The sequence below is a fragment of the Pipistrellus hanaki genome, assembly GCF_964339955.1.
Source record: "Pipistrellus hanaki genome assembly, chromosome: 1".
In the NCBI taxonomy this organism is placed as follows: domain Eukaryota; kingdom Metazoa; phylum Chordata; class Mammalia; order Chiroptera; family Vespertilionidae; genus Pipistrellus; species Pipistrellus hanaki.
Genome location: NC_140503.1, coordinates 37,531,880 through 37,555,843, shown reverse-complemented (window position 1 = coordinate 37,555,843; position 23,964 = coordinate 37,531,880). Strand labels below are relative to the sequence as shown.

The window sequence follows — 23,964 nt, the reverse complement described above, 5'->3', positions numbered from 1 at the left end:
GCTGAACATCTAGTTTATTCCTTAACCTTCAATTTGTAAGTCAGATATATATATAATCAGTTTTACAATCCCAGAACCAGCTAAAAGGAAATGTTTCATTATGTGAACCTTACTTGGGACTTAAGAAAGCTATGTCATCTTACACTGTGCAATATGTAGAATGCAAAAATAAAACCTGTTTATTTTAATGTCCTAATATGTAATATAGTCTCCTCTAAAGATTCATACTCACAACCAGCATAGAAAAGCACTATGCTGTCCGAAGCCATTACTGTCGCGTTAAATGTCTCTCCTGTTAGTTCCACCGTGAGTTCCAAAGGCAGCTGTCTCTTCCTGTCTCTGTAAACACTTTCTGCCACTTCATCATCTTGCATTTCTAAAACATTTGAGAAGAATGTAATGTGTATATAAAAGTGTAATTAAAAATAGTTAAACTCTTTTCCCAGGTGAGCATATGCAAATTTGGCAATCTATAAGACTTTTGAATTTACACTATCTTATTAATTAAAAATGCATGTTGTTTAGCCGAAACCAGTTTGGCTCAGTGGATAGAGCATCGGACTAAAGGGTCCCAGGTTCGATTCCGGTCAAGGGAATGTACCTTGGTTGTGGGCACGTCCCCAGTCGGGGGTGTGCAAGAGGCAGCTGATCGATGACTCTCTTTCATCGATGTTTCTAACTCTCTATCTCTCTCCCTTCCTCTCTGTAAAACAATCAATAAAAAAATTTTTTTTAAATGCATGTTTAGAAAACTTTCTAGTTTTCTGGCTTCCTACCCTAAATAACTCTGAGGTGCTTTCTGACTCAGAAACTGTGATGTTTTAGTCAACTCCAAAAGCATTTATTTAAACTTGTCTGGAAATAATATGAATATTATATTTTATAATAAAATATTAATTTAAAATTAAAAAGTTCAGTTTTATTTCGCTCTCACTGTATGACAAGCACTGTGACAGACACCAGGGAAAGTAGTAGACAAAAACAGATATTTTCCCTGACCACATGAAAAACCTTCCTACAAAAAGGTCAGACAATAACCTGATCACTGAATAAATACATCATTATAAATTGTGATCAGTTAAAAAAGGGAAAGGATACAGTGAGAGATTATAGCAGGGAGAGTTAGATTGGGAGATCCAAAGTCTTCCAGGTAGAGAATCAAGAAAAAAAAATATCTGAAGCAAAAAGAATAATATAACCATATGCAAAGGCTTGGAGACATAAAAGAGCTTAGTATATACTAGATGCATAAGGAAGGTAAAACTGACTAAAACAAGATGAGTTGGAGGAATAAATGGTATGAAGAAAACTCTAAGCTGGCAGTGGCTGGATCATAAGAGTCAAAAATTTTGGCTTTTATTCTAAATGCACCAAGTTATGGTGGATTCTGAATATGTAAAAACCTATCATTAATTTAGATAGACTGGCTAGCAACCAATTGCCCATCCATCCATCCATGTAAGTGGTAAAAAACACATTTTAAATCCATATTCTGTTGGAGTTTGTATAAATTGTATGGTAACACTGAAGAGGCATCTAACTTGATTAGAGAGACATTAAAGTTTCCTAGGAGGGTTGACACTAACTGAATAGAGCATGACAATTACAAGTGCAAACACTGACTACATATCTGATGGTACTAAGATTACTGGGTTTTAGATGTAGTAATAACAACAATTATGGTAATTTTAAAAGAGAAATCCTTATATCTCTGAAATGCACAGGGAAATATTAATGAATGAAATTGTATATTTGATGTTTGCTACAAAATAAGGGGTGGTAGTGGTTATAACAGGACAGGCATGGGTTGATGGTAGTTGGATGTGGCCAGATAATGGATACCAGGAGATTTGTTTTATTATCCTGTCTACTTTGTAAGTTCATAATTCTCTGTAATAACACAGTAAAAGAAAGGGAGAAAGTGAGGAAGACAATATATGCCAGGGTTCTTGTTCCAGCATTACAAAGGCTTCAGCAATCTAGAGAAAGGCTATGTATAGATTAAATAAGAGTCCAGAGACGAAAGATAATTTTGAAAGGCATTAGGGGTCAGAGGAGCTTCAGCTAAAGGACCTAAGTTTCTCCTTGTCTCAGGACCCTTGCTTTTTATTAACACAATTTGTCCTAAGGCAAGGTGGAGATAATACATTTCAAAGGGTAGGGTACAGAAGCATTGTGATTGGGGAATAGCCTACAGCTGTTTAGGTGTTTGGCCAATAGGAGGCAATAACATGTAGACTGAGATGCTCTGAGCTGTCTGGCAGCAAACAATCATCCTATTCAGGTTTGGGGGAAGTGCCTTTCAGCCATTCCAACAGGTGATTACATATGTGACTCAGCCCTTGTTGAGCCCCCAAGTTTCATCAATCTTTTGATGAAACTCTTGTAATTATGACATGCTGGAATTGGCTTCCGGCAAATATAGTTAGAGAACTAGAGTATTATTTTCCATATAACTTCTAATACTATACAATAAAATACTAGATCTAAATTTCAGTACATTTCAGCAATTTTCAATTGCATCATGCTATCTAATGCATAACTCTCTGGGCTGCAGTGTGAAACATAAGCATTGCACTACATTAACTTTAAGGTACTTATAAAAAATCTTTAGTGTTGAAATTATTACAGATGTCCCCATTTTGTTCCCCTTTGACCCCCTCCATCCCATATCTACACCTGCCCTCAGGCCTTCACTATACTATTGTCTGTGTCCATGGGTTAAGGTACTTTTAGATACCACATTCTATGACATTAAAAAGTTATGTCCTCAATACTCAAATTGATAAAAAGCTATTCTCTTATTTCTTACAGGGTAGAACAAAAGTAGGTTTATAGTTATGTGTATGGAAAATATAATAGTTAACAAGTAATACAGGAACAAACTGTTTCATGTACTCACAACTGTAAACCTACTTTTGTCTCACCCTATATATCAATATAATGTTTTTCATTTTCCTGCCATTCCTTTATTATTTCCTAATCCATCCTTTTTTTTCTACCAATACTTCCTTTCCCTCTTTTCTGGTCTCTCTCTCTTAATAAGCTACACTCACTTGTAAATTTTCTCACTCCTCAGCTATACCTTTCACCTATCCATAATACATATACTCTTTTAAGTCATACATGTTTAATTATTTTTTTTCCATATTGTCCTTTTATAGAACTCAAATTTTATTCTAATTCATCCTGTGCCCATTTCCTCTGAAGGGCATTTTTCTATATGATAACAAACTCTTTCTTAACCCTCATCTATCATTCCTATATAAATGGGAATGAAACAAGATGGGGAAATTATTTATATGGGCGTGATATCACACAATATAATGAGCCAGTATGCATTACAAACATAGGGAGTTAAAACAAAACAAAACAAAAATCACAACAAAACAAAAATCAAAAGGCAGAGCTATAAAAGAAATACAAGAGGGGAAAAAAGAAATACAAGAACTAGGCCAGGGAAAGAAGGCAGGTAGAGTTGTAGAAAGAGAAAGCAACATAGAGGACAATAAAGGCCAGAGAGTCAGGAAGCAATATGGGATATGAAAACATGGAAATCTTAAAACAGCGACTCCTACCGAGGAAAGAAATCTTATTAAACTGACACTGTGCAATTTTCCTGACTCTGAAGACTATAATATATGAATCATGATAGGAAAACAGCAGGGAGCAAGAGACCAGAACACAGGTCTATCTATGGAATGACAATGCTATGGAGGAGAACTCTGGCTTCAACCACAAGCAATTCTAACCTCTATGTTCTAGAAAAGAACTAGAACATAGCTCATTCTAAGAAATTGGTTACTGGTAACAGTTAAAGCTCAGAGCCCTTATTAAATTTATAATATAAACTTTGATCATAATAATGATGGATCTCATGAAAAAATATACAAATTATTTCCTTCCCAGGGTTCATAATAATAGTACTATATAAAACATTCAACTATTTACTAAATGGGATCTATCAATAAGAATACACAAGATATAACCCCTGCTTATAGATAGTATAGTCTAGTGGAGAAGAGAGAAATTAAATGAGCAATTACAGAACAGGATTAATGCCATGAAAAAAGGAATGATAATGCTCATAAATAAAATTTCAAGTCAGAATGATTCTTCTAAGCCAGGTTCCACCACATGCCATTTATGTGACTTTGGACAGATCATTTAACTCTGCTAAAACAAACATTCTTCACCCACAGAATGAAGGTAACATTGGCTAACTCAGAGAATAGCAATCGAAGTAAATAATATGAAGAGGAGTAGCCTTAAAAACTATAGAATACTTCAAAAATGTAACCAATAAGAGCAATAAAAAACAGAAATAACATGTTAAGTAGAAGTATTGAAATGCTATTGAAATTTACTCCCTACATTGTTAACAATCAGATTTATTTATAACTATAAATTTAATGTTGTTAAGAGTCTACTTTCTAATAGGAGTAATAAAAATAAAATGCCATGTGTGGCTCCTAGGTCGTTTTTAAACATGGAGTAGGCTGGAAGGGTTGAAAGAACTGATGTGGAAGATAAAGGTACAGATGTGGGAAGCTAGAAGCCTAACAATGAAAGTTATCACCCTAAACAGAATAAGGTATCCTTACATCTTTTCACCTAGCAATTTGATAAAATGACTCAAAATAAATTTCTTCAGGTTTCTTCCTAGTCTTGAATGTGAATACATTCTATAAGAGGAATGGGTGAGGTGAGCATCACAAAACATATTACCCATATCTGGACCTTCCATGTCATCGGCTTCATCTTCTCGTGTTTCCTCAATGTGTGTGTTATTTTCTACATAGGATATTACTAAATCAGCATCATGTAACACCAAAAATTCCACTGGCATTCCCTACAAATAATTTTAAAAAACATAACTAAAATATAACAAAGCATTTTAATATAAAAATATTTTACTTGTTGACACTACAATCAAGTTAAACCTTTGAACTTCAATTTTAAATTCAATAAAACCAAAAGAGGAAATTAACTCCACAGTCACTCTGAAAAGTATCCAAGCGTACTTCATATAAAAAGACAGTGTGCACTACGGAAACAGATGGCAAAAAAGAACTGGAAGTCTCACTTCGGGGGAGGGTTTGAAGTGGGAGATGCGGGGAGGGGGAGGGAACTAAGTGAAAAAGGTGAAGCGATTAAGAACTACAAATTAGCAGCTACAAAATAGTCACGGGAATGTAAAGTAGAGCATAGGAAATATAGTCAATAATATTGTAATAATTTATGTATGGTGCCAGGTCAGTATTTGAAATATGGGGAGGAACACTTTGTAAAGTATGTGACTGTCTAAGCACTATGCTAAACACCTGAGACTAATATAAAATAATATTGAATGTAGCTGTAAGTGTTAAATAACATTTAAAAAGGAAATCTCGCTTGTTTTTTTCTTCACAATTACATTATACTGAAATCTGAAACATTTCACATGTAACAGTAAATCCTACCTAAATATAAAATGGAAATAAATATATACAATTTTATTGCAAAAAGAGCCAATCACTATAATCCCACTGAAGAGTTTTAATTGCCTATTTAGCTATAAATATAAAAAATTCTATCTGCTCCCAGGTATTTTAAGAATGCCAAATTCTATTCCAGTTGACATTATGCCATTGAAATTTTTTTGCTAATGCCCAACAGCAACTAGATTACTTTAGTAAACTATCCTTGACTGTAATTATACAGTAGAATAAAGGTAAAGAAAAAGTTTTAAGTATGTCTGTTCTTTCATATCACATATCTTCATCTTTTCAATTCTATATTCAAAGCAAAAAATTTTTTACTTCTGCAGAAACATAATGGAGCTAAAAAATAATAGAAATCAAAAATCAATAAAATCAAACTAAATTTATTCCAAATATACATAAAAATTGTTGTGGAAAACTTTTTTTAAATAGATTTTTTATTTATTTCAGAGAGAAAGGGAGAGGGAAAGAAACATCAGTGATGAGTGAGAATCATTGAACAGCTGCCTCCTGCACACCCCAAACTGGGGATCTAGCCTACAACCCAGGCATGTGCCCTGACAGGTTCATAGGTCGACAGTTAACCACTGAGCCATGCCAGACAGACGTGGTAAATTTTTTTATTGAGGTATAACATTCACAGAGAAAAGAACACAAATTATAAGTGTATAGTTTGAGAATTATTTTGTTGTTATTAAAAAATCCTCCCCCAATAATATTTTTTCCATTGATTTTTAGAGATGCGCTAAAGCAGGGGTAAAAAGGGAGAGGGAGGAAGGAAGGGAGAGAGGGAGAGAAAGAGAGAGAGAGGGATAGAGAGAGAAACATAAATGTGAGAGAGACATATGGATTGGCTGTCTCCTGCGCTCAACCCAACTGGAGCTGGGGAGCAAACCTGAAACCTTTCTGGTGGGCGATTTGACAATGTATTTTAAAAGCCTTAAAAATTCCCATTTCCTTTGACACATTTTACTTCCAAAATTTTAGCCAAAAGAATCAGTGATATTCAAAACAGTATACAAAACAGTATTCATCCTAGCACAATAATAAGTAATTAAATATCATTTTAAGTGAGAAGATATATAGCATGATCCTAATTTTCTTTTTAAAATATATAAATACATACAGTGGAACCTTGGTTCTCAAACTTAATTCATCCCAAAGGCTGTTCAAGAAGTGATTTGTTCCAAAACCAAATCATATTTTCCCATTAGAAATAAAGTAAACTGAATTAATCTACTAGACCCCCAAATGATTCCCTGTTTTAACCTCTCTTATATACAGTACATGTCTAATGTACTGTTTACTCTGTAAATAAACACTTCTTTTCTGTATCGAACCACTCCCTCCTAGCCTTAAACTAACCACTTTCAGCATTCCTCACAGGGGTGTCCTTCAGGGCAGCAGGCAGCATCTTTGCTCTTCACATATCATTGCCCCTGAAATGCCATCACCTACCTGCTTTCATTTATCCTAACCAACGATCGTTTTTCTACTTCTTCAGTTACCTGTGATCATTGTTTCTTTCTTTATATATATATTTATTTATTTATTTATTTTTAATATATTTTATTGATTTTTTTACAGAGAGGAAGAGAGAGGGATAGAGAGTTAGAAACATCGATGAGAGAGAATCACCTCTTGCACGCCCCCTACTGGGGATGTGCCCGCAACCAAGGTACATGCCCTTGACCAGAATGGAACCCGGGACCTTTCAGTTCCCAGGCCGACGCTCCATCCACTGAGCTAAACCAGCTTCGGCTGATCATTGTTTCTTTCACATCCTTAGCAACATTAGCGCTCTTGATGGCCTCTTTATGTTTTAAAACTATGCTAAGGTGGATTTTACCAGCAACAAGAGCATTCTCTCTCTCATGTGTTGCCTCAGAGATGCTTTTTGTCATCCTAAGGTATCAGCTTAAAAGGGTTATCAGTTCAAAAATCGAAAACCGAAGTTTGGTTCAACAACTGAGACATTTTTCTGTGAACAACTTGGTCAAGAACCGAACTGTTGGAAATGGGAGATGTTCGAGAAATGAGGTTTGACTGTATCTGAATATGGGGAAAATACAAACTAACAAATGGAAAAAGCACACCAAAATATAATAGCACGTTTGTTTGAATAGTGGCAATTTACAGTAGCAAGTTTGTTTGAATAGTGGCAATTTACAGGATTTTTCTATAATAAGCATACATTACTTTAAACAAGCAGACATTGTAGACCAATCCACAAAATGACTAACCTCTTCTCTTTTGAAGGCCACATTAGCTTGCTGAGGAATGTCCACTTCCAAAGAGTCCCTTTTTCAAAATGGAAATAAATGTTTTATGTTGCTAATCTGAAGGACAACAGTCATCCAGGATGTCAATCTAAAATAGAACTGTAAGTTCTCATACTAAAAAGAAATTTATGAAAAAATATGACAATTTTGTGATTCAGAAATTTCATATATAAACACAAACAAATTTTCTGATCTCTATTTTCATATCTTCATTTAGACAAATTTTATTGTCTAAATTTTAACCATGCTAATAATTTTAGACTTCAGCTCAGCAACTCGTTCTAACAATACTAGAATCTATTATAGATTTGAGTTTATTTACAAGTGAACAGATTACCACATTTAAATATGAGAAAATGTTAGAGTTTCATTAAACACAGTGAATGTGGCACATTTTAGATACCTTAACAAAAGCAGAACCCCTGCTTTTCCCAGAAGACGCCAAGCAATCCATTCTGCGGTTCTTCTATCAGCTTCATAAGTAGCTTGTTGACTAACAATAAACACCAGAGGTAATCCTAGTTGGAGATGAACAGTTGAAACTTGCTGAGGATCTTCAGCAACTTCAGTCTTCATTTTAAAAAAAAAGAACAAAATGTGATGATAATGTTCCAACATTTGGATTTAAACCCTGCTGATTCTTACTAATAAAGTCACAAGTAAAAGAACAAGTCTGTGAAATAAATCTAATATTTCCAGAAATGGTCTCATAATTTCTAAGTTTAATGCTTCCAATGTACCTATTTGGTTTAAGCATTATAAAACTATCAGAATTTTATAAGAGATTAAACATAAAATTACAACCCATAAGGAATAAGCATGGTATAAAGAGAAAACAAAACAGTGTGGTACTGATAAAGATAGATATTTCAAATGAAATAGAAGCGATAACTAAAGAATACATTCTTTCATATAAGAATTTCACATCTAATAACACATTACAAAACAATTACCGCAGCAGCTTGAATACACACAGCTAATTTCACTCCCTCCAGAAGTCCCAGGAAAACTACAGCAGTAGGTTTTAGAAGAGAAAAACATACTTACGTGAAGAAATGAAAAGAGAAAAGTCAGCAAAATTTTGGATGCTGGAGAACAGAATCACTGACTCTACAAAACTCTAAGCCGTGAAGGAAAGAAAGCTAAGAAACAATTCCATTTTAGCTGCAGAATAAATCCTACAATGGTTCAAGAACTGTCAGCGCCTGGTATCGCTGAAGCTGGGAAAGAAATAATGGAAGAGGGGTGGCAGGAAGGATCTTTTAAAGGGAGGAATAGGTAAAAACTTTGGAGAGGCGGTTAGATCCCCAGATCCCCCTCCCCAACTCCCTGAGCATAGGAAGCTTTCCCTCAAACCAGGAGACATGGAGGGAGGGGACAGGGGATTAGGAACAGCGGGCTGTGTGGATAGCATGCCAAACTCAGGGGAATTGAGTACGCAAATACTGAGAAGCTACCCAGCCCCTTCCCACTCTCAGTTCCTGGAACGCTAGCACCAGGCTTCTGTCTTCAGGGGGGAGATCCCTTTCTGGGGATCGTGAGTAGTAACCCTGGGTCCGCCATCCTGTGCTTCCTGGACTGCCCAGCCTTTCTAGACTGACACCACGGTTTAGGGTTTGGATTCTCAGCTTGGCTCTCCAACCAGGTACTGATTTCAAAACTATGATTACATAATTCCTGGTAAGTATAACAAAGTGAAATAAGTTCTGAAAATCTCCCTTCTCATTACCTATCTTAAAAAAAAATAAAAATAAAAGTTTTTAGAACAGCAAGAGAAAATTCATGAGCAGAAATTTTAGAAAAAGGGTACAACTTCACGCCAGAATGCTGTAGCCAAAGAAGAAACAGATTTTTAGTAAAGCTTGGGATGAGTCCTAATCCTGCCCCCAATGGCAAAAACTTAAAAAAAAAAAAAAAAAAAAAAAAAAGTACTGCTATGTCGACAAAATCCTGAGAATTCTTCATAATATCTCAATATTGAAAGAAAAGGAAATGAGTCTGGAGAGAAATAGTGAAGAACCGTACAGTGAACTGATATCTTCCTGTTGGGGCTCTATGCTGAAACGGGAGATCAAAACCAATCCAGAGAGTATTCTCCTCATGGAAATAAGATAAATGCCCCTCCTCTGTATGAAGAGATAGGAAAGACTTATGTACTGCTTTTTAAAAAACACTGTTTGAAGCCAAAATCAAACTAAACAAAACTGACTCAAAGAACTCAGCAATGAGGCCAGTAAAACTGGGACTGGACTGGTGAACTCTAAATCTATTTAAATGTAAAAGCAAGGCTTTTTAAAAAGTGGGGACTGTGGTTATAGAGCAATATAAATATTATAAATCCTAATAATGTAAAATAACAGAAAACTGGGATGGAAATAAATGTCTGAAATTAATTTTCTCCTCTTTCACAGCAAGGGGTGATCAATACTATCTTAAATGAAAATATCGTTTTTTAAGAAATGATTTAACCTCCCAATGTTTTTCATAATCATTCCAACACTTAGGACAATATTTCCTAAGAGCCCTCTAATGATGAAGAAATGCCCTGACCAGTAGCTCAGTTGATCATCAACCCATGTACCGAAAGACTGCATTTCAATTTTGGTCAAGGTACATGCTGGGATTGTGGGCTCAATCACCAGTAAAGGGCATACAGGAGGCAGCCAACAGATGTTTCTCTCTCATCCTATTCTTTCTCTCTCTCTTAAAATCACTAAAAAGTTATATATTTTTTAAAGTTCCATAATCCCTCATTTTATACGTTTCTTTTTCTTACTAAATTCAAATAAGATTAAATGTAATACTATCAATTAATTCATTCATCCCTCTATTTGTAAATGTCGTTTATGACTGGTATGATGGTTACCTAACAGCTTATTTCTCAATGATGAGAACAGGCAGCTTTAAAAAAAGATTTCTTTACACTTCGCTGCACTGTTTGAATTATTTGTAATACACGTGCACCATCTATACGTATAAAATCTATACCTATAAAAAGCCAGCAACCGTTATGCCAGAATGACGGAACGACTGATTGCTACAACGCTCACTGAGGCCAGCGAACCATCCCGATCGATTGTGGGGTGGAGCCAGCTGGCCAACCTCCCTCAGCCCTTCCCCCCAGCCAGCTCCACCCCCATCAGCCTCTCCCACCCTGATTGAGGGTGGGGTGGCCAGCCAACCCTCCCTCAGCCCAACCCCCAGCCAGCCCCACCCCAGGTCGGCCTCCCCCAATCCCAATCAGGAGCAGGGCCAGCCAGCCAACTGCCTGTGGTGACTCCCCGGCTGACCCCACCATCCCAAATGGCCTGTGGCCCCTCCCTCTAGTCAGCTCTCCCCCTGATTGCCTCCCACACTTTGATCAGCCAACCGCATCATGGTCCCGCCCCCAGGCTGCTCACCCCAATTGGCCACCCTCCACCCCATTCAGGGGTGGGGATGGCCAGCCCACCACCCATAGCCCCTCCTCAAGGCCAGCCCTGCCCACAATCAGCCCCCATACCTCAATCTGGGGCATGGCCCGCCAGCCAATTGCCCTTGGCCCCTCCCTCCAGTCATCTCCTCCTCCCGACAGGCCCGGCCCAATCAGCCTCTATCGGCCAGACCACCACCCAGTGCATGAATTCAAGCACTAGGCCTCTAGTTTTTACATAAAAAGGACAGTGAAAAGGCCTACTGAAGGTTTTACAAACACTCAGGACAGCCCTTTGAACTTTCAGAAAAAGTCTGCTGATCACCAACACCTACTGAGTCTCCATAAAATTCTTCCAGGCTAATACTAAGAAAAGAGAAACACTAGAAATGCTATATTGCCAATATTTACCAACTTTTAAAATAGTGATCAAAATATTCACAAGAGATCTTTTCTTGACCATGATGTGGTCTTTGTGATCTCAGTGTGGTCACAATAATTACCACAGGGTGGGGTGGCCAGCCAACCCTCCCTCAGCCCCACCCCCAGCCAGCCCCACCCCAGGTCGGCCTCCCCCAATCCCAATCAGGAGCAGGGCATTATAATTACCACAGAATAATTCCATTACAAAAGGCCCTATTTGGGTTTCAATACAACACTTCAAGGCATAAAATATTCATTTTATGAACAATGTATCATCTCTTCTACCTTTAATAAGAAAATATTCCTAAATTCCCCTAAATTCAAGACATATATGTTCAAAGAAAAGATATAGCTCATCTGAAGTAAAATGCATATCTGTGAATCAAAGCAATAAATTTAACATATGAATTATCCAATACATTAAAATAAGACACATACCAGCAGAGGTGCTTCCATTGACTTAATAAATCGATAAATGTCAACTGTAGTCAATGGCTGTCCCATTAGTGTTCTTCTACATTGTTGGGTCAAGTCCAAGACTTCTTTACAATGAAAAAAGTAGAGATGTGCATATTTTATATCCTCCATTCTGTAAATTAAAAAACAGGGGCAGACTCACTTGAAGTTTGATGTGTGATCCTTCTATTATCCAGAAAGACATTTTAAAAATCTCTTTAAGTCTCATGCTTTTGAATGAATGTTTTAGTAAAAGTCTAAAAGAGTATAACATTAAAATAAAATGGACCCAAGCTAAAGATACATAATATTAAAGAAAATTAACTGTAATATTTTTAACAAACCACGTGAGTTGTGTAAGCTATTATTTTCCTAAATTCTTTCATGGTAGCTTCTAAAATTGGGTTATACGTAGGTCGACATAATATTTTTTTAAAATAAAAGGCTGTCACCTTGAGGACAATAAGATTATCTTCAAATAGAGTTTTCCTTCTAGAGATATGTAAAATAAAGCTTTCAAACACAAATTTTCTAGGTTTAATTTAAACCCAAATCTGTTTTGAATAAACTTCAGCCAACACATGTCTTAAGATAGAAACCATATGACACTTTGTGGAAGTTTGTAAGGTTGCATCTGAAATACTATAAAACTCAGCAAATATGGCTTATAATTTGAGTTTTGGCATTCCCTTCAATATGATAATTCAAAGATAAACTTATAGCGGAAAAGTAAGATTTGCCAAAATTAAAATAGCATTTTTAAAAGTCTTCATATGGCATTAGTAGAGTTTGGCAAATATTGCAAATTTTTTTAATTTTTAAAATGTTTTATTCTTGCTACATGCTTAAGCATGTAGCAAGGTTCACTGATTTCAATTTTAAAGCATCTCTAATAGATTCAATGATTTAAAAAAATGATCAAAGATTTACTTAATACCTACTGTATATAGGACCCTATGCTAAAATACAAAAGGCTAAGATGATTAGGACAATTCAAATTCATAAGAGGCTTACACTAAAGGAGATATATTTCATAAAACAATTAAAATGTTTATAATTGCTATAATATACAAAGAGCTATGGAAAACAAATATTTAATTCTGCCTCAAGTTGGGGAAAGAGGAAAAAGGGTTCAGGAAAATCATCATAGAGATTAAAAACAGCAAAGGAGAAAAAGAGCTCTCCAAGAAGATAAAGCAAATGGGTATTTCCAACAAAAGAAACAGCATAGCCAAGGCACAGAGTAAAGGTACATAACTTCTTGAGGAGGATCCTAAATAGTCGCATATTGAAAGGAAATTGTTGAGAGCAGGAGGAACTAGCTGAGCCTAGAATACATATCATAACCTCTGAAATAATAATGCTAGAAAGTTACTTAATCACAGATTCTTTGGTGATAGATAACAGAAACCAAAAAGGGAGGTGGGGGAGAAACATTTACTAGAAGTTTAGAAGTGTGTCTCAGAGAATACAAGGAAAATTAAAGTAATTAGATCAGAGAGTAAATGTAGAGATCTGAACAGCAAGAGTTCTGCAAGACCTTCATTTTGCCATTAATACTCTTCAACTCCCAACTCTGTATAAAGACAATGCTCTCAGCTTTACTTCTATATGGGCAAAACAATCCTGTGAGCAAGGGAGCCAAACCACTGTATCATTGTTTTTCTATACCCAATTCTAAGTTTCTGGGAGAGGAGATGGTATTTGCTCAGGTAAACGAATGAATTGGTTGGCCCTAGGTAGCTGCCTGTGATTTAATTGAATGTGATATGTATTGGGGGGAGGGGGGAGGTTGAGGGTAACACCCTTCTTGGCCTCTACACAGATTCTTTAAGAAGGGAATATACGGAGGTAGCAGAAAGTACTGGTGTCTCTATGGCATGCTACCTCTTTTAATGCCTGTCAATGTACACTCTTATTAACCAACACTTAATTTCAAGCATACTAACATCCAACATTATATAACAATTAAAACAGTACTCTTGTCCACTGTTATATCCTCAGCAACTGGAATAATGCCTAATACACAGAAGGTATTCAATACATGTTTTTTAAATGAAAGAATAAACAGATGAAAGAAGAAAAGGCATTCACCGCTCCCCCATTAGGAGACAATTCAAAGTTACAGCCAACTACTTCACCCTAAAGTGGTGTCACAGGACCACTATGTTCTAGCCACAGTCCTTCCCTATCTCAGCAGGTCCAGGTATGACTCCTCACAATCTTGTCATCCACGAACAAATGAGAATTCAAACATCTCCAATACGACATATACAAAAAAAAGAGAATAACTGTACATTTTTTAATTCCCATTTTAAAAGCGGAGAAGAGCCAATACCCTTCCAGAACATTACTGTGTTTAGTCATAGGTCAGAATAAAAAATATATGTAGTCAATCTTGCTGAACAGGGTTTGTCAAGTAAATGATAGGACCCATCTATAGATTCTCAGTAAATAACCACCTTTTGTGCTTTATGTGTGTCACCATTACATGCAATTATTCATTATCGAGAAAAAAAGCTGATAACACAAGAGAAAGTACAAACAGCTAACCCTAAGAGAAGCTATGGTGCTACCGTAGCATCACCATGGGGTGGAGAATAACAAGAGCTCCCCTATTCCAGGATGGGAAATTGGCTGTTGGGAGTAGCAAAGTAGCTGGCTAAACAACTGCTTATTGTTTCTTGAGATTCAGTGACTACTTGCAACAAAGCTTTATGGTGCTGTCAGTATAACTCTCAAATTGTTAAAAAAAAAAAAAAAAAAAAAAAAAAAACTTTAATTCTTATACAAATAGTAAACATGCATCAAAGTTTTATTTAACTCATTAATGAGGGAACCAGCAGAATGATTAAGAAGAGACTTTAAAAAAAAAAAAAAAAGGAATGCTGGCTGCCATACAGAGCAATAAAAATGTAACATCTGCCCTGGTCAGTGGCTCAATGGTTAGAGCGCTGGCCCAAGCACTGAAGGGTCACGGTTCTATTCCTGGTCAAGAGCATGTACCTGGATTGCAGGTTCCACCCCTAGCCCTGGTGGGAGGCAACCAGTCAATGCATCTCTCACATCCATGTTTCTCTGTCTGTCTCTTTCTCCACTCCCTCCCTTTCACTTTCTCTCTGAAAAAGCAATAGATTAACATTAGCATGTCCTCAGGCAAAGATTAACAACAACAACAAAAGCACAAAAAATATAACCTCCACTTTGTAGAAACTTTATTTTCTGCCAACCCATTCCCCTTGCCAAAAATCATTTAACTTTATCAGTTTTCTATGCACTAACCTCTAAATTTACAATTGTAAAATGGGATTTAATTAGTTTTGTTGATTATTATCAAATAATCACTATTTTCTGAAAGGTCAACAAAAGGACTCAAAAACTTGCATGGTATAAAAAGGTCACACAGTCACCATTTGGCCTTGCTCCTGAAGAGCATTTTAAAGCCAAATTTAAAGTCTTTAAAATGCACTAGTTATTCCTTGTGTCCATAAAAAAAAAATATATGTAACTCTACATTTGCCCAGACAACAGTCAAAAGAAGGCCTCTACCTAAAATTGTAAGCTAGGAAGTAGACAAAAAAAAAAAATCTAAAACAATCCATTCAAAAAAGTTATGACAAAGTAACTTATAGAACTCTCACAAATAGTTTCTGGAACTTAATTATGAAAGCTCTTATCACCTATTTCATCACTGTGGGATATCTATTCCTACAATATACTTGGTCACTCACAGGATCACATCTTGTAGCTTATCCATATTGTTTTCATTCACCTTAATCTAACATTATTTCTGCATATTTAAATTAATTCAGACAGCAAACAATTGTAATGAAGGAGACTTCAGGTTTAATTTATATACTCACATCTGCTTACAATTCCTCTTAGACAAGTCCACGTTGTGAGAGCATAGAGGAAATGATAAATAACTAATGTGAAATAAGTAAACTTAAAATTGTTGACCTAATCCTCTTATACATACCCAATACTTTCCAAAAGGGCAATTTCTGTCGTTAAGACAAATTGGTATGTGTTCCCATACACAAAAGCAGCTTCCATGACCGCCCTGTGCTCTGAAGAAGAGATAAGAGAGAGGAAGAGTTAGTTTGTGTGTCTCTACATAAGCTTCTATTCTCTAGACTGCCCTCTATCCTTTTGTGCTCTAATATATTTAAAGAAAAATCCTTTGTAGGGATTTCAATTGGGAAAATGCAAGTGGTTAAAGAAGTTATGAAAAGGCCCTAACTGGTTTGGCTCAGTAGATAGAGGTCCCAGGTTCAATTCCCGTCAAGGGCATGTACCTTGGTTGGGGGCACATCCCCAGTAGGGGGTGTGCAGGAAGCAGCTGAATCGGTGTCTTTCTCATGTTTCTAACTCTATCCCTCTCCCTTCCTCTCTGCAAAAAATCAATAATATATATATTTTTAAAGAAGTTATGAAAAGTCATTCCACTCAAAGTAAGGTAAGAATTAAGGAGGAGTCTAGAATGAGTTATACTTGAGAATATAACATATGAAAAATCTGTGATAGCTTCTTCCTAGCAGCAGGGAAGAGAATATGAATCCACCATACAACTTTTATATGTTATACTAGAGGCCCGATGCATAAAATTCATGCAAGGGGCTCGGCCCTCACAGCCACAGTGGCTGTCTCGGCCCTTGCAGCTCCAACTTCGTCCTTAAGGTCGTTTGGCTGCCCGGTCTAATTAGCATATTATGCTTTTATCATTATAGATATGTAATCTTTGTTGTTTATGGCTTCATTTTCTTTAATGAAACTTGTTCTTAAATATAGTTTAAAGAGATAAATCATTCTACACATTAAGACAAAAAGTTTACCTTCCATGCCATTTCCAATTTCTTTCCAAGGGACAACTAGTTTCAACTCTTTCACTGTTTATTTGTGTATTTACCACCAAGTCTCTAAATTACATCCTTATACTCTTATTTCCTCATTTTTTGTGTTAGTATTATCTACTAACTTCCCACTGTGGAAGATGATAAATTAGCTCTCTTCTCCAAAACTCCACTCCACAAATGTACACATTTCTATCTCCTCAATTTTCCCAATAGAGTTCTAATTTTTATTAAATCAATAGTCCATATTTACATTGTTATGAATCAGTAATTGTTATTTATAAATGAGCCATACAGTACAAAATTAGCACTTTTCCTTTTTTAAACAACTTTTTTTCACTATAGTTACACCACTCTTTTTCTATTTTTTTACATATATCTTACTAATTTATTCCTAAACTTTTGTACAATTGTCTAACCCTCTTAATACTTCAGATATATTGAGTGTACTAACTATCCCCTCTTCTTGGAGACTTTTCTGCAGAAATGTCCAATATGGACTGTTGCTAGTTGACCTGCTACACAAATTTCCTCCTGAGAACTCACTTCATCATCATCCAGGAGACTTCTTATTCTCGCTCTTGTATGAGGTCAACTGGCCTATTACCCATATCTCCGTGACTGATTTGCCCCCTTGCTCCCATTCTCTAGCACTTCCCATGAGTGGAAGTATGGAATACATATTTTTTGCGAGCTTGCATTTCGGAAAGTGTCTTTATTCTACTTTCATAACTACAGTTTCCTGCTAATAAATTTCAAAGTCCAAGTTACTTCTGAGAATTCTGAAAGCATTGTTCCATTTTCTCCATTTTACGGGGCTTCAATTCAGAAGTCCAATGCCATTCTAATTCTTGACCCTTTAACTGCAAACTTCTATTTTCTTTCTGGAAAATTTGAGAATAATTTTGTTCCCAATATTCTGAAATTTTAAGATGAGATGCTTTGGTGTGGCTCTACATTCATCCACTATGCTGGGACTTAATGGGCTCTTTCTATTTGAAAGCCTGAATCTTTCAGTTCTGGGAAATTTTCTTGAATTGCTTCTTTGAAGATTTCCTTCTTTTCATATTTTTTCTTTTCTCCTCACTGTCATTTCCAGATAGTTACCTTCCCCTCCACCACCTAACCTTCTATCACTTGCATTTAATCAGATTATTCTATTTTGCATTTCATCAGATTATTCCACTCACCACTCTGTCATGTTAGTGTCATATACTAATACCACCCCAGCCAGTGTCACTCCCCCTTATCACACTGTAATTTTCTCCAATGCTACTCCTGTCATAATCATTAGTGATTTTATTATCCCCCTAGATGATCCATTCAAAAATCCCTGTCCTTCATAGACTCCAATGATCTTTCTTCAACCCTACCTTAACCACTCACTGTAATGGTCCCACTGCAGGGCTTTAATTAGCAATTACTGCAAATTCCTCCATAATCTGCATGTCTATCATCCTCCCTCCCCTTACCTCCCACCCCCATACTTCCATCTGACTAGGTCACTGAGTCTAGCACATAACTCTAACCTTTGAGGACCTACAGTCTCACCACTTTTCATGTCAGTCCTCCCCCACCCACCCTCTCCACCACCACCACCCTCCTCAAGTCCTCTCTTGCCTTATAACCCTGCTTCAATTCCATTGTCAGTCTTTATAATCACTACCCTGCCCATCTGGCTAAAACATAATCCAGGTTAAATCAAATATTCTGCCTATTCTGTTTTTACAACTTGATTGTCAAAGTTAGATCTTTGAAAAAACAAGAAAAATCTATGTTTATAAAAGGCTAACCAACTGGTCAACAGGCCCACTGGCTGACTGACTGGCTGGGAGGTATGACACACACTGACCACCAGAGGGCAGACACTCAATGCAGGAGCTGCAGAGCGACAGCAACTTTGCAAAGTGCCCTCTTGCACTCTGGGATCCCTTGGGGCAGTGGTCAGCAAATTCATTAGTCAACAGAGCCAAATATCAACAGTATAACGATTGAAATTTCTTTTGAGAGCTAAATATTTTAAACTTAAACTTCTTCTAACACCACTTCTTCAAAATAGACTTGCCCAGGCCATGGTATTTTGTGGAAGAGCCACACTCAAGGGGCCAAAGAGCCGCATGTGTCTCACCAGCCGCAGTTTGCCAACACGGCCTTGAGGGTTTCAGTTCGATCCCCCACAGGCTAGGCCGAGGTACCCCATTTGCCAGAGGAACCCCACTCACTTGGCAGACACCCTTTGAGCCCTGGTGCTACCCCAGGTACAGCTGGCCAAGGAGGGACCGCGCTCCAGGGCATGTCCGGCCCATCTCGCCCAGTCCTACCCCACCGGCCACCTTCTAATTAATTTCCTTTGATGTGCATAAATCTGTGCACTGGGCCGCTAGTATATCATAAATAGCAAATACCAAAACATTTAAAAAGAAAGACAGTCAACATTTACTGAATACTATAAACTACTACACCAGGTACCATGAGGGTTATAAGAAAATAAAAATGGTAACAGCTAACATAGAACACCTATTACATGCCGGAAACTATTTTAATTATTCAAAATTATTTGGTCCTCACAAAATACTAAAAGTAAGCACAAATTTTTTCACCATCTTACCAATTAGGAAACAGGTTAAGTAAATTGACAAAGGTTATACTATAAATAATTGATGGAGCAGGGGGTCTAACCTAGGCAGTCTGCCTCCAGAGTCCTTATTCAACCACTATACTATGCTGCCCAATTAAAAACAGAAAATGTAAGAATAAAGATGAATTAAATTTACTTTGAAATATTAAGATTGTGGTCAAAATACTCTATTTTAAGCTCTTCAATATACTCACATAAATACAGATGCACAGCAAAGTTTAAAGTAAAAGTTAATAAATACCTGGTGTTCCAATGGCTCTTACATAAGAAAATGCAATGTTTGCTTTTCCTTTCAGAGCATTTTCTATATTCTGAAGGTCTTCCGGGGTAGTAATATATTTTACTTCATTAAAAAGAAGTGCACTAAAATAAAGAGATGTAATTAGTAGGAAAATCTGGTATGAACTTAGTTATTTCATACTTTATTTGTTGAGTAAATTAATAAGCGTAATTAAAAATTTAGTAAGAACCCAAGGATTTTAATTTTAAACTAAAATCACTCCCTAAATCATTCGTCTGTCCCTGAGAACACTGACCAGGGATAGTTGTGAGAAATGGTGCTCATTTACCATTATAACCACCTCAATGAATTTAAGCTGTATTCACTAACATGCTAGTCTGGCCAAATAACCCCTATGGTTAGTTCTCTCAGCTTGAATACATTAGAACACTTCCCACATCTAAAATGAAAGCTTCTTTCCATGGCCTATAAGACCCTGCATGACCAAGACCTTGTCAACTCCTCCAACCTCATTTTGTCCTAGTATTTCTCATGTCAATCACACTTCAGGCACACCTCAGGGCCTTTGCACACACAATTCTCTTTGCTAAAAACTATTTCCTCTGCTCCTTCTTATACATCTGGTCTGTGAGAAGCCTTCCTGGTTAGTCCTATGTAAGTAGGTCTGTAGCATTTTCCTCTCTAGTATCACAATTTATAAATCCTACATAATAAAAGCCTAATATGCAAATTATCCCCTTGGAAGTTCGACCGGCCCGGAGTTCTACCACTCCCTATGATATGCACTGACCACTAGGGGATGGCACAGAATGAAAGAAGACCCTGGCCAGCAGCCGGCAGCCGGGGCAAGGAAGGCCCCAATTGGCCCTGATCACTGGCCAGGCTTAGGGACCCTACCCATACATGAATTTCATGCACCAGGCCTCTAGTATTTATATATTTATTTACTTGTTTACCCCTTCCTGTCTCATTAAACTGTTAGCTTCATGAGACAGGAGCATTGCATATTTTATCACTATTTCCATAACTTAGAATAGAACCTAGTACACCATAAGCAATTAATAAATATTTGTTGAATGAGTAAAAGAAAAAGTAGGATAGAATTTATTTATTCCAATTCTTCATTTAAGAAATGCAAATTCAAAACACTGAAAAGCTTACTTACTCAAAAACCTTTACTGAATCAAGGAGTCAGAAACAAAACACAAAACAGATCTTCTCACTCCTGATTCAGTGATCTTTTCACTTGACCATAATTCTTCCAAATCATCTTTTCAATGTATAAATCAGACTAATTGATCATATTTAGTCATCCAAAAAAATCTTTATTTTTTACTTCCATATAAATTATCTACCAACTCATTTCATTTAATATTTCTCTCTCTCTCTCTCTCTCTCTCTCTCTCTCTCTCTCTCTCTCTCTCTCTCTCTCTCTTTGTATGTGTGTGTGTGTGTGTGTGTGTGTTAGGCAAACTTTAAAGATTTTTAAAAGTTGTTCCAAGTCCACATACTTAAATATACAAAGACTTACTCAATGATCTCCAAAAAGCTAGGCAAGCATGATTTTCCTCTTATGGAAAACATGGCACTTTTTGCTAATATTGCAGTTCTTAAACTCTTTGACCTCAAGATATCTTAAAAATTATGAAATCTTAAAAATTATACAGTTCCTCGTTTCCTCAAAAAGTTAAAAATGGAACCCCATTTGACCCAGTAATCCCACTTCTAGGAATATATCCCAAGAAACCAGAAACACCCATTAGAAAGAATATATGTACCCCTTTGTTCATAGCAGCATAATTTATAATAGCTAAGATTTGGAAACAGCCTAAGTGCCCATCAGCAGATGAGTGGATTAAAAAACTGTGGTACAACCGAAAACCGGTTTGGCTCATAGAGCATCAGCCTGTGGACTGAAAGGTTCAATTCTGGTCAAGGGCATGTACCTTGGTTGTGGCCACATCCCCAGTAGGGGGTATGCAAGAGGCAGTTGATCGATGATTCTCTCTCATCAATGTTTCTAGCTCTCTATCCCTCTCTCTTCCTCTTTGTAAAAAATCAATAAAATATATTTTTTAAAAAAAAAAAACCTGTGGTACATCTACACAATGGAATACTACACTGCTATAAAAAAGATGGAACTTAAATCATTTGCAACAGCATGCATGGAAGTGGAGAGCATTATACTAAGCGAAATAAGCCAGTTGGAGAAAGATAAATATCACATGATCTCACTCATATGTGGTATATAATGATCAACATAAACTGATAAATAAAAACAGATCCAGAGACAAGGTAGCACTGAACAGACCTTCCAACTTCGAGAGAAGGCAAAAGAGGAGGGTGATGGTTAGAAATCAACCAAGGGACTTGTATGCATGCATATTAGCATAAGCAATGGACACAGACACTGGGGCGGTGGGGGCTTGCCCTCAGGGGTGGGAGTGGCTGGAGGTGGGGAGGGTCAATCTGAGAAAAAGGAGACATATGTTGAAAAGGAAAATGGGGGGGACGGGTGGCTTCCAACCTAGTTCAGTATCTGGTTAAAACTATAATCTTACTTCCTCACTCTGACTGACTGGGCGGAGCTACAGAGCCTAACCCCAGGGCCCTGCCACAGCTGTCCTGGAAGAAGAAAAAGATAAAGATAAAAATTATGAACAACAAATACATATCTATCAACAAGTGAATCTAAAAATCAAGTGAATAAAAAATCTGATGAAGAGAATAAACTGGTGAATATAATAGAATCAGGGGCATAGAAAGGGAGTGGACTGACAATTCTAGGGGGGAAAAGGGTGGGAAGAGACTAGACAAAAATCATATACTACCTATGGATAAGGACAATGTGGGGGGAGGGTCAGGGCAGAGGGTGCGGTGGGAACTGGGTGGAGGGGAGCTATGGTGGGGGGGAAAGAGGAACAACTGTAATAATCTGAACAATAAATATTTATTTAAAAATAAAATAAAATAAAATAATAATAATATCTTAGTATTATTATAAAACTATTGTGATTTCAAGGACACCCTGAAACCACTGCCCTAATTTACTCTGGCTTAAATATTGACTTTTTATTACAGATTTAACTTTTTAAAAGAAACATAAAACTTGATATTTTGCAATTCCCAGGGTGGTTGTTGTTGTTTTTAAAGAAATATTTACAGAGCAGTCTCACTATGGCTAGATATCTGCACATCTTTTCATTTAAACCCTCAACAATATTCTTGGAATATTCTTTTTCAACACATACCAGTAACAGTCTGAGGGATTAAATGATCTGCTCCAGATCATACTGGTGGTCACTGGTAGAGCTGAGACTCGAATCCGGGCCTTTTGTCACTAAGGCGATCACTTTTAAACTCCTTTTTAACTGACCACTCATGTAAATGGGAAACCAGGTGGAAAGACAGGCAATTAATGAATGGCAATGGAGTGTTAGTGTCAATCTGGGCTATTTGTGGCTTATACATTTTGGCTAACAAGTCCAGGATTTCTCTTGAGTTACTTCCAATCAACTAGAGGTGCCATCTAGTAAACGTAATAGGACTTCTGTGTAAAGTATAGCCTTAAAATTTATATTCACTCTTTAACCTCTATTGCTCTGGCAGCTGTAATGTAGGTGCTTTGAAAATCAGATCTGAGAGAAAAATCTCCCTAATCTTTTCCTCAAATAAGGACTGTCACATATAAATTATTAAAAGCCAGCATTTGGGGTAGCACTGCCACATGTCAGGAATAGTGCTAAGCATTTTATAAGTAGTGGTAATTAATCAGTTTTGGGTCTCCTTAGCTCTGAACTCCTGTCTTTTTTTTTTTTTTTCTTTGTCTTTTTTTAATATATTTTATTGATTTTTTACAGAGAGAAAGGGAGGGATAGAGAGTTAGAAACATCGATGAGAAACATCAATCAGCTGCCTCCTGCACACCCCCTAATGGGGATGTGCCTGCAACCAAAGTACATGCCCTTGACCTGAACCAAACCTGGGACCTTTGAGTCCACAGGCTGATGCTCTATCCACTGAGCCAAACTGGTTTCGGCTGAACTCCTGTCTTTTACCTTGAGAATTCCCAGCTTCTGAAGTCTTCATGGTGAAGGAAGGCCTCCTCACAGACGGGCTGAGCCCCCTCACAAAGGCTAATTGAACCCCATTTCTCGAATGTCTCCAATCTCAAAT

At 36.9% G+C, this 23,964-nt stretch overlaps 1 protein-coding gene across 1 annotated transcript in view; it reads right to left on the bottom strand.

Annotated features, from left to right (window-relative positions):
• The window catches only part of TXNDC16 (thioredoxin domain containing 16), an 83,904-nt gene that overhangs the window by 30,491 nt on the left and 29,449 nt on the right, over window positions 1–23,964 (bottom strand). The window contains exons 7-13 of the mRNA XM_084877660.1: window positions 19,789–19,910; window positions 16,036–16,126; window positions 12,039–12,189; window positions 8,169–8,335; window positions 7,727–7,784; window positions 4,729–4,852; window positions 233–376 (exon numbers count right to left, since the gene is read on the bottom strand). Coding sequence (XP_084733786.1) covers window positions 233–376; window positions 4,729–4,852; window positions 7,727–7,784; window positions 8,169–8,335; window positions 12,039–12,189; window positions 16,036–16,126; window positions 19,789–19,910 — 857 coding nt within the window. The remainder of the gene's footprint in view (window positions 1–232; window positions 377–4,728; window positions 4,853–7,726; window positions 7,785–8,168; window positions 8,336–12,038; window positions 12,190–16,035; window positions 16,127–19,788; window positions 19,911–23,964) is intronic.